At 39.4% G+C, this 12,390-nt stretch overlaps 2 protein-coding genes across 2 annotated transcripts; one reads left to right on the forward strand and one right to left on the reverse strand.

Annotated features, from left to right (window-relative positions):
* Window positions 1-622: 622 nt before the first annotated feature.
* On the reverse strand, window positions 623-1,337 carry LOC6576676. The gene has a single exon (XM_002002628.4). It carries the CDS (start codon window positions 1,286-1,288, stop codon window positions 719-721), a length of 570 nt encoding a protein of 189 aa, XP_002002664.1. The 5' UTR covers window positions 1,289-1,337; the 3' UTR covers window positions 623-718.
* Window positions 1,338-3,460: 2,123 nt separating this feature from the next.
* On the forward strand, window positions 3,461-4,252 carry LOC6576677. Its single transcript, XM_002002629.4, has one exon. It carries the CDS (start codon window positions 3,514-3,516, stop codon window positions 4,081-4,083), a length of 570 nt encoding a protein of 189 aa, XP_002002665.1. The 5' UTR covers window positions 3,461-3,513; the 3' UTR covers window positions 4,084-4,252.
* The last annotated feature ends 8,138 nt before the right edge of the window (window positions 4,253-12,390 follow it).

Here is a 12,390-nt window from a genome sequence, read left to right on the forward strand (position 1 = left end):
GCACAAGTGCCAAATTGCTAGCTGCCTAGAGTACTGGAGGCAGCACCCACCTGGGTGCATCTAATGACTTCATAAATTAAAGGCATCATATGGAACACAGTCGCACAAATACACGGACAGACACAGACACAGACACAGACTCGGGCACGCACCACATACAAAAGAGGCTGTCGTAGCTTTATTCAAATGATGTTGGCGGCTTTTTAGCAGCTTCCGTGTGCATTTTTAATGAAGTTTGGCTCTGCGGTTTTTTGTTCCTATACGCCCCAAAAGCCCGCCCGCCCATAGCAGTGCACACATCTTTAGCGGTCGGCGTTTGCCAAAAGGCTCAACTTTCGCAGGCTCGCAACGCTTTACGCTTTACAAAAGTCTTTGCAGCTGCGTCTCACTAATAAATGTGTCTGCCTGGCAAAGTCTACAAAGTGCTTTTAATTAGTCGTGTTAGCTTACTGCAAAAAGACCGACCGTATGCCAAAGGGGAAAAAATGAAATTGAAGTTAAAAACAAAAACTCTTTCGCTTTCGCCCAGTCATTGTTTAACCAGCTGGGTGTTAATCCTTATTCCTATTGCTTTTATAAGTCGCTCCTCAGTAACTAGCAAAGTATTATTATGCTGCGATAGTCGAATGAATAACTTATTTTATTATCAAATTTACAGAGCCCAAGTATTTATCTTCTATGAATACTATTAGAGCGAACGTCTTCGTTCGTATTTTCATTAGTTGATTTGAACCTCGAATGGTGCCCAGGCTAGAGGAGTATGTTTTCGCACAAGAACCTCGTATTTGCTCAGCTGTCTCATGGGCAAATTCTCGTAGCGAATGAAGCAAGCCCTTTGCGCCAGATACAGGGTGCCAATGAAAATACCACCATCAGTTCGGCCACGGCAGACGTAGACGCGCTCGTTTGTAGCACTTGTGCCCACAGACACAGCATTCCTCTCCAAGAATCCATCGAAGCTGCGCACCCAGTCATAGCTGACCGTCTCATTGGACACCAACAGCTCGTATGAGGTGGACTGATTACCAACTGATTCGGTGTTATATGTAGCGTATCCAGTTTCGGCCCTAACACGCGCTGGCAGCACTGAGCTCGAGTAAACCACTCGGCCCACGAAGTTCTCATAGCCGTATGAATCATAGCCACCCAGGACGGCGTTTTCCGGGAAAGCCTTCGTCTTGTCGGAAAGCACCCACTTATCCGTGTTGTCGTAATATCCGCACTGAATCGAGCCCACCAACTGGGCAACGATGAGCGCACAGGCGACGAGTTTCGTTGAGGAATACATGGTTAATACTATTCGATAGCTGATCAAAGACTGTTGTGGAGATTGATGAAAAACTTCGCTCTTATATAGTACTCATTGGCATTAGAGGGAATCACTTGCCGAGTGGGTTTATATCATAAATCTAAGTGTAATTAGTGGGAGCCCCTTTGAAATTTTGATAAGATAATATACCAAATTCAGTGTTTAAATTCGTCATTATTAAATGTATAGATTAGAATGCTGCCCGTTTCATGGAATCAATAAGAAGGAATCTATTAATAAAATATATTTAATACGTTTTGAATTAACGGCACTTAATATATTATGTAACTTGTCTCGCAGATAATTCGCAGATTAGTCATTCGTTTCTATAATGTACGATTTTATTGAAATATAATATTGTCTGTTATATATGAAAAATAACAATTATATAGTATAGAAGTTGAAAGTGTCCATATTTCAAATGCTTTATCTGTGTGTAGTCATATTTCAGATTCATAAGTGTTAAATCTATCTTTGTGACTAAGTTCTCCAAGCAAAATTTACCCTATTTTTGGCATATATTTTCTTTATGCAATGAATTTTTTAAAACTTTAAAGTTTTGCAGTTATCCCTTACCTGTGCATCATAGTAATGCATATTATTCATTATTGTGAATAATTTCATATGGAGTAAATTTGGAATAGCCAGATGGGAAATGTAATGTATGAAATAATTAGCTTTGATAAGGAAACTTGGTATGCATTCTAATTATAATTTCTGAAATCCATAGAAATTGCTTATCGCTCAAATATATTTATGTGACAGTCAGAAGGTAATGCGGTAGACGATATTATGTATTTCTATTCTTGATCAGGACGAAACGCTAAGTAGATCTATTTATCAGTTTTGTTTTAAGATCAAATTCCATTTCTTTACTATTACCAAGAAATTGATAGCTACCTAAACTGACATTTGAATACTACTATTTTTCACTACCCCTCGGCAATTTGCTTCTAACTTGAAACAATAGTAATACTAAATAGTAATAGTAAAAGCTTTTGCCTTTTATCCCCTAGCTGGGCACTCCCCATCAGATAATTTGTAACGTTTCTTTACATAGTTTCTTATAAAACAAGTGAACTTTAGTTAACCAGTAAAAAAAAACCATAAGAAATACCTTAAAAAATCTCTCACATCTAACTCAGAGTCTTTGTGGCACACACACACACATGTCTGTGTATGTATGTAGTGGCCAAACCACAAAAGACAATACAGAGATACAGAGCGTGAAAACCTTGGGCAAGAGTGTTGTGGTTCGACTTATGGTTTTGACTTACGCTTGACAGTTGCCCAGCTACCGTGGTTTCTACTCGCACACCTGCTCATCTGCTCACTTGTCAACTGGAACCTCGCTTCTGTGAGGTTTTTGAGCCACTTTCGGCATTCGCCGCAGCACACGAAACAAATGTTTATGACACATTTTACACGTGAGGTTGGGTGCGCACTCAGTGCACTTTGCCAAGGATAAAATATCTTCAGACAATTTGCTTCCTGAGCTAAACTCTACTTTTATGGAAAAATTGACATCTTAATAATAATTAATAATATATTAACACAATAATTAATGATACAAAAAATATATATAAAATCAAGTGTAAATTTTGTTTTTATAAAAGCAAAAATATATAACAAAAAATATCTGTTTATAAGAATTTCCAGAGTAATTATTTGTCAAAAATAAAAGAGATAAATATATTATGACTATGTTTATGGTTACTTGTGAATGGGAAGGATTAACAAATATTTATATTCATATATCTAAATCTACGTAGCTTTTCGCTCTGATCAAGAATATATATAGTTAATGAGTTTTGATACGCCTTCCTCTGCCTGTTACATAATTTTAACAAACCTGATTTCACATTTTCAATGGGTCTAGGATATTATAATAAATTGATGCAATTACTAATTTACAGTGAATGGGTTGAACTTCGCATTAAACAACATTGAAAACATAAATTTTATCAATTCCATGAAACGTGCAGCATTCTAATCTATACATTTAATAATGACGAATTTAAACACTGAATTTGGTATATTATCTTATCAAAATTTCAAAGGGGCTCCCACTAATTACACTTAGATTTATGATATAAACCCACTCGGCAAGTGATTCCCTCTAATGCCAATGAGTACTATATAAGAGCGAAGTTTTTCATCAATCTCCACAACAGTCTTTGATCAGCTATCGAATAGTATTAACCATGTATTCCTCAACGAAACTCGTCGCCTGTGCGCTCATCGTTGCCCAGTTGGTGGGCTCGATTCAGTGCGGATATTACGACAACACGGATAAGTGGGTGCTTTCCGACAAGACGAAGGCTTTCCCGGAAAACGCCGTCCTGGGTGGCTATGATTCATACGGCTATGAGAACTTCGTGGGCCGAGTGGTTTACTCGAGCTCAGTGCTGCCAGCGCGTGTTAGGGCCGAAACTGGATACGCTACATATAACACCGAATCAGTTGGTAATCAGTCCACCTCATACGAGCTGTTGGTGTCCAATGAGACGGTCAGCTATGACTGGGTGCGCAGCTTCGATGGATTCTTGGAGAGGAATGCTGTGTCTGTGGGCACAAGTGCTACAAACGAGCGCGTCTACGTCTGCCGTGGCCGAACTGATGGTGGTATTTTCATTGGCACCCTGTATCTGGCGCAAAGGGCTTGCTTCATTCGCTACGAGAATTTGCCCATGAGACAGCTGAGCAAATACGAGGTTCTTGTGCGAAAACATACTCCTCTAACATGGGCACCATTCGAAGCACAAATCAATTGAATAATCAGCTATAATTTTGCAAATGAAGACGCTTACTCCACAAGGAGTTGTAATTAGTAAGTTGCTTTGAGTAAAAACAAAATAATTGGAACTAGTAAATGTTAAAATCAAATTAAAGTAAATAAAATATCTTATTCGTTGCTAGTCGATGAGGAGTGACTAACTGTAACTATAGTGCTATAACTTATATGTAGTTTGGGTAAAGATTTTTATTAAATTAAACTCTCATTGTTAATTGGCAATTTAGGTTTTAAGACGAATATTTAAACATTGTTTCAATTAGAATTGACTATATTGAATCAATTTAAATCTGTAATCAAACTTAGACAGGATTCATTCTCCTGTCTACATTTTACATTCCCATTCAACTGAATAGATCACACAATATTCGAAGCAATACTCACAAATCTCTAATTTGTGACAGCTTGAAATGTTAAATTCAAATCGCATTTTAATTACATTTTGATCTCCAGCGAGATCAAATTATGCAGACATAATTATGAACCACTAAGGGTTAATATAGAAAGAAATAGAGGGCAGTTAACGTGCCCTTCCTCATCTAGGGTTACGCATTAATATTGGCTTGTCAAAACTGTTGGCCGTAAGAAACTCGAACCAGCAGCATTTGCCACAAGCTGCCCCCTCTTACGTGTGCTGCTCATGCTTGCCACAGAGACCACATGCAATATACAATATGCCAAAAGGCAGGCAGCAGGCAGCAGGCGGCAGGGCAAGCTGAAATGCAACACCGCCTGGCAATCAACTGGTGTTTCAGTTGCCATTAAGCCAGCGCCACACTTAACTCTCCCACACACACACACACACAAACGCACCTGCCAACGTCTCGAGTTTAGCGCCAGCCGCAGCCATTGAGAAACCCCCAATGGACTAACGGACTAACGCCACAGGATTTGCCTTCATAGAATTTGCCGCGCAAAGCGCAAAACAAAAATATCCCAAAACAAATGGAATATATCTGAGAGAGAGAATGAGAGAGAGAGAGAGCTGAGAGCCATGCTCACTGGAAGGCATGGAATGCTCGCACCCCTCACAGCTGTGACGTCATTTGGGATATTTCTTTACTACCCCTGTTAAGTGAAGGAGAACTGGCTGCTACATGTGCCATAGACAGACACACACATACACATATACACATACACATACACCTTGACTTAATTGCCATCTGACATTTATTGCTGCCCAGCGTGTCGTTCGGGGCAGCGCAGTCCTCACACAGACAGCCAATGCTCACGCATTTATCACAGCTTGACAAAATGGCGAGTTGATAGTCCAGACATTGATAGCAAGCACCAAAGAAATCTGTCCCGATAACTTTGCCGCTCAATTTCAGTGAAAGTGAAACGAGTTCTGACAACGACACTGAAGTGTGTTTAGAGGATGGGCAAGGCTCGTTGCACAGGCCAAGCAGACAAGCCGGAGAAAAAAGCAAAAGCTATGGTCGAACAGGAATCAAAGCAAATTGGAAATTGTAGATTTTAAAACTTTTTTCAAATCGTTTCCATAGCAGAATTTTGTTAAACTAGAGCGAACTTTAATGGTAAATGGCTTTAAAATAAAATAAAATGTTAATTTCATTTATTAAATAGAAAATCGGCTGAAATGCAGCTAAAGACATTAAAAGTACTTTCAATAAAAACAAATAATATCATATAATAATAGTAAATATAAAAGAATATTTTTACTACATTTATTATTATATATTTTTTTATATTTGAATTTGTTAAAAATTATTTATTTATTTATTATTATATTTATTATATATGATTTTTATTTATTTATTTTTTTTATTATTTGTTGTTTGTTGTTTATTATTTATTATTTATTATTATATATATATTTTTTTTTTTTTTTTTTAAATTTTATGTTAAAATTATGTATGTAAGCACCGCTGTGTCTATTTCTTTGTCTAACATTATTCTCATGTTAAGTTCTGTTAATTGTAACGGAGATTCTTTCGTGTATGCTTTAAGTTCATTTTCGGCTGCCTGCGCTGCAGCATATATTCATTTGTATGTTTTAGTCTCTAATAAACCTCTGAATCGAATAGGTTATGGGCCCAGGCAGCGGAAAGTGAAAGCTGTGCTGGTGATTGAAAAAATCAAATACGAGACTCGATTTATTAGTTAAAGCGTGTGCCAAACTAATGTGTGCAAAATGAGTTCAATGTTTGCAATTGAGAAACTAGATAGTGAAAACTATAGTTCGTGGTCAGTGCAGATGAAAAGTCTGTTAATTCATTCTGACTTGTGGTCGGTGACATGTGGACGGTTATTGAAAAATGAGAACGATACCGTGGAACAGAAAGCGTCGTTTGATAGCAAAGATGAGAAGGCTCTAGCTAGCATTTTGTTATCTGTAAAAGCGTCGGAAATAAACTATATAAAGCACTGTGGAACCGCGAGAGAAGCGTGGACAAAGTTATCCGAGATTTATATGCCGTCGGGACCCGCGCGAAAAGTACAGTTGTTCAAGCAACTGTTGTATATGAAAATGTCAGCTACAGATAGTGTTCGTGAGCATTTGGCTAATTTTTCTAATGTCGTAGAAAAGTTAAGAGAAATACAAGTGCAGGTGGCTGATGAAATGCTTGTAATAATATTACTAGCAAGTTTACATGAAGGGTTGGACAATTTCGTGGTCGCTATCGAGACACGAGACGCATTGCCTACATTTAACGCTCTAAAAATCAAATTGATGGAAGAAGGAGAGAGGCGCAACGTAGGCGACGAGGGTGAAAAAAGTGAGAATACAATTTTTTCGTCGCGTCCAACAAACGGTAAACGAAACAAGACAAAGAAAGACCCGAAAGACATGAAGTGTTGGCTTTGCGGGCAAAACGGGCATTTCACGGCGAAGTGCAGATTAAAAGAGAAAAAGGGTGTTAAACACAACGAGAGCGAAAAAGCGATCGAAAAGAGCGGTAAAAAGGCTTTTTCGGTGTTCTCTTTTTCTAGAAAAATCCAGTTGACAAAAACTGTCTGGTGCGTGGACAGTGGTGCTACAGCTCATTTGTGCGCGGACAAATCAATGTTTATACATATGCGTGAGCACAAAGAGAAAATAAAACTAGCAGGCGATAATTACATAGAAACCGAGTGTTGCGGGACAGTGTTGCTTAAGTGGAGAAATAATACGATCGAATTGCGCGACGTTTTATATGCGAGAGACTTACAATGCAATTTTATATCTGTGTCAAAGGCAACTGAAAAAGGGTTAAAAGTAATTTTTGTGAAAAACAAAGTGTTTGTTAAAGACAGTAACAATGAAAACTGGCTAGTTGCAGAAAAACATAATGATTTGTTTTTGTTTGAAAGTAGCATGAACACAGTAGTTGCAGCTTAAATAAAATGATAGCCTAAATAAAATGATCAAACAGGGCATGGTTCATGGACTTCCGGCTAGTGTGTGTAATACAAATGACTTTGTGTGCGAAACGTGTGCAAAAAGTAAGATTTGCGTGAAAAGGTTTCCCAAAGTATCAGAAAATCGCTCAAAAGAATTACTAGCGTTAGTTCATACAGACATATGTGGACCCATGCGTACGGCATCACAAGGTGGAGCGCGCTATTTTGCAACGTTTATTGACGATAAATCGCGCTATATGTCAGTGTACATGTTAAAGAATAAAAGTGATGTATTTGAGAAATTCAAAGACTTTAAGAAGTTGGCTGAAAATCAGACTGGCAAACGCATAAAGGCTATAAGAAGCGACAACGGGCGTGAGTACCTGAGCGGTACATTTGAAAAATTCTTATCGAGCCATGGTATAAAAAGACAACTAACTGTTCTCCACACTCCACAACAAAATGGTGTGGCGGAGCGCGCCAACAGAACACTGGTGGAAATGGCGCGAAGTATGATGGTGCATGCTGGAGTTAGTGAATCTTTTTGGGGCGAGGCGATAATGACGGCTGCGTATCTTCGCAATAGGGCTGAAACTGCAGCTTTGATTGGCAAAACTCCATATGAGGATTGGTATGGGAAAAAACCGAGCGTATCCCATTTAAAAGTATTTGGTATGGAGGCTATTGTATTAAATAAAAAGCATAAAAACAAGTTTTCAGCAAAAGGCGAGCAGCATATGCTGGTAGGTTATTCTGAGACTGCCAAAGCTTATCGTCTGTACAACCCTGTCAAAAGAAGCGTTGTGTTATCCCGAGACGTTGTGTTTTTAGAGCACAAGTTCAGGACGGGATTGGAGCACGATCAAGGATCATCAAGTAAGTCAGATGTGCTAATCCTTGAGCCAGATGAAAAAGTTGATTGCGAGCAAGATGAAGAAAGTCACGATCCTGCTGAGCAGCAGCAAAGTCCAACAGTTGATGGGCAGTGTCAAAGTGGTGACGAAGAAGATGCTGAGGATGAGCAGGTGACAGGTAAAAGAGGTCCAGGGAGACCACGAATTGTTCGCACTGGGCGTACAGGTCGTCCACGAAAAGAGTACAATGTTCTGAATGTACTGGATGCTCGAAATGCTGTTGTTCCCACATGTGTTAGGGATGCATTTCAGTCAGAGCAATCTGAAAACTGGAGATCGGCGATGCAGAAGGAGTATGATAGCCTGAAGAACACTGAGACATGGAGTCTGGTCGATCTTCCAGCAGGCGAAAAAGCTATTGGTTGTAAATGGGTTTTTACTACCAAGCGTGATGAGTATGGCAACGTTCAGCGATTTAAAGCTAGATTGGTCGCAAAAGGGTGCGGACAGCAATACGGAGTTAACTACATGGAAACGTTCTCTCCAGTGGCACGTTACTCCTCAATCAGATTGGTGATTGCGTTGGCTGTCGAGCACGAGATGCATCTGCATCAGATGGATGTTTCTGCAGCATACCTGAACAGCGAGCTACACGATGACGTGTATATGCGACAACCAGAGGGCTTTGTCGACGCTACTCATCCCAAGCGCGTACTGAAGCTGAAGAAGTCGTTGTACGGCTTGAAACAGAGCGGTCGGGAGTGGAACCAAAAGCTGGAGAGCACTCTATTGGAGATTGGTTTCGTCCCATGTGCAAGTGAACCGTGCATTTATACAAGCAAGATCAAAGGGTATTTGAATATTATTGTTGTATATGTTGACGATTTTATACTTGCATGTACCAGAGAAGAAGATGTGGCCCACATTAAGCAGCTCATATCAAGCAAATTCGACGTGGTCGATGGTGGTGAGCTACACTACTTTCTGGGGATGGAGATTGAGCGAGATGGCAAGACTGGTAGTCTCTCCATAGGCCATAGGCAGTACATTGAAGATCTGCTGAAGGATTACGGCATGCAAGACTGCAAGCCAAGCGCGACTCCGTTGGAAACTGGGTTCCAGACGAAGTGCGATGATGTTGACTGCGGCCAGGTGGATAAAACACGCTATCAATCGCTCATTGGTTCGTTATTGTATTTGGCGTTGACTACACGGCCAGATATAATACACTCTGTGGCTAAGCTGGCGCAGAGAAATGCAGATCCGCACAAGGAGCATGAGGTGGCTGCCAAGCGGGTGTTGAGATATCTAAAAGGTACCTCAGAGTTGAGACTACACTATAACAAAACGGGTGTGCCTATACACTGTTTTGTTGATGCGGACTGGGCTGGCGACAGTAACGATCGGAAGTCGTTTACGGGTTGGTCATTCTACCTTGCTGGAGCAGCAGTCTCTTGGGAGTCCAAGAAGCAGAATTTGGTCGCCCTCAGTAGCACAGAGGCCGAGTACGTGGCACTTTCTACAGCAGCCAAGGAGGCGGTATACGTTAGAAAACTGGTCAACGAAATAGGGCTCGGGCCGATGACAAAGGTTCTGATTTACAGTGATAATCAGAGCGCACAATGCCTTGCTAAAGATGCAAAATATCATTCACGTAGCAAGCATATTGAAATAAAATACCATTTTGTAAGGGAAATGTACAAAAATAAAGTTATTGATATAAAGTACATTCCCACAGATGAAATGAAAGCAGATGTATTGACGAAGAATTTATGTAAAGTCAAACATGAGAAGTTTACTGAAATGTTAGGTTTAAAATGAAACATTTTTGTAAATAGACATCGCGTTGAGAAGGAGTGTTAAAATTATGTATGTAAGCACCGCTGTGTCTATTTCTTTGTCTAACATTATTCTCATGTTAAGTTCTGTTAATTGTAACGGAGATTCTTTCGTGTATGCTTTAAGTTCATTTTCGGCTGCCTGCGCTGCAGCATATATTCATTTGTATGTTTTAGTCTCTAATAAACCTCTGAATCGAATATTTTATTATTTATGTAATTTTTTATTTTAAGAGATTATTTTTCATACAACTTAATAAAATTATTTTTGAATTTGATTTAAAGCAGCAGGGCTAATCTAATTGAGTCTGCTGGATCAAATAAATGGTTAAATTTTATAAAATACAAATAAGAATTATAATATTATGAATTCACGTCATAGCCAATTTTAATATAAATTTACTATAATTATTTTTTACTTAAACTACCAAAATGCAATCCATAATCTGGAATAATGAATTTATTCATGTTTGCAGAATATATATTATAAATACAAATTGATAATTGAAAACAAAATAACACCAAAAATATTCACTCTGTCATTTATCACATTTAAGCATTTCTCATTTCTAACAAGCATGATAAATGCCCATTGGCAGGTCTGTCAGCAATCAAGTACTCAAGGCCAGAGATCGAGCACAAATTATGCCCGGAACAGCACGAATTAGTGCTAATAACATATGGCAGGCAGCAAGGAAATGCATTAAAAATATTCAAATGGAATAATCGCATATAAATATATATAGAGAAACATATAGAATAATATATATATATATAAGTATATAGAAAATAAGCTGCAATTGAATTGCCTGAAAAAGCGAGCAAATACTTTGTTCATAAATGAGCAAAAATGTTTGGTATGTGTGTGTGTGTGTGTGTGTGTGTGTGTGTGTGGTCTAAAGTTAAGCCAGGCCAGGGCAGACCAGGCCAGGCCATCAGCCGAGGGCGGGCGAGTCCTGGCAACGTAATGCGTTGGCCAGGATTAAGAGCGAACACGCGACCAGACCAAAACATATGCCAATAAGAATGTCCAGCAGAGGGGCGTAGGGGAGTGACGGATCAGCGACAGTAGCACGCAAATGGTATGAACAAAAATAAACTGATAAGCGACTGGCTGGCCGACTGGCTGGCTGGCCAAAAAACAATACGAAGCTTTTGTGGGTGACTGTGGACTATGGAAGGGCGCAGGATCGAATTATGCAAGGGGCGAACGAAAATATGTTGCATGCGACGACAGCGACAAACAAATAAACAACCAAACCAAACCAAACCAAACCAACGCAACCAACAAACAAACAAACAGACAAACAGACAAATAAACTGACGCTCATTTCTGAGCGGGAGGAAACAACTGACAAATGAATACGAGACGGCGACAGTGTGAGCAGCTGAGCGTGGGAGAAAGAGAGGTACTAACAGCGATAGAGAGACAGAGAGAGAGAGAGAGAGAGAGAGAGGGAGACACGCAGAGATGAGAGTGAGAGAGACACAGCATTTGGGCAATGGAAATCAATTATTCATGCGCTCGGGCACGCTGCTAAAAAGTATGCTAGGCATGCGACTGTCCAACGCCGCCGCCCAACGGTATGCAACAGTTTTGCCAACAGACAAAACTGAAAACCAAGCGCCAAAGCTCCACTGATGCCCACCGGAGCCGCCTCCTGCCGGGCAGCCCCATTTGACTATGATGATGGCATTTGTTTGTGTTTGATTTGCGCCAACTGTGATTAAAGGGCAGCAGGCAGCAGCCAATGCCCACTCTCAATGCACAGCGGGCGGTGCGGTGGTGCGGAGGTGCTGTGGTGCGAAAGGTGCTGCAACCCCTTGCGTTACGTGCAAATGAAGTTTAATTTAACAGTAGCCAAACAAAAGAAGCATCTTAGCCAATTGACGCGCACTGAACGCTGTATGCTCTCTTTCATTAACGTTCATCTAATGCTCATAGCAAGTGTAAGGAGTGACAGAACTGTGGAAGCATATAAAAGGACATTGCTTGATAAGTACGTATATTAAAAGATTGCATCGAATTGATGTTCTAATTGACGCCAATTCATATAAATATAAATATTCTCAATGCATTTATGTTAAATCGCTTTTATTCTGATTTGAAATTGATAGTGATTTTATTAAAATATAAAGAGCCAAATAATTAAATAATTTTGATGAATTTAATATTGTATATTATATATTAACATATAATAATATAATATTAGATATATAATCTAATATAATCTACTTTGTTTTCATTTA

Source organism: Drosophila mojavensis, unplaced genomic scaffold (genome assembly GCF_018153725.1).
Source record: "Drosophila mojavensis isolate 15081-1352.22 unplaced genomic scaffold, ASM1815372v1 contig_36, whole genome shotgun sequence".
In the NCBI taxonomy this organism is placed as follows: Eukaryota; Metazoa; Arthropoda; class Insecta; order Diptera; family Drosophilidae; genus Drosophila; species Drosophila mojavensis.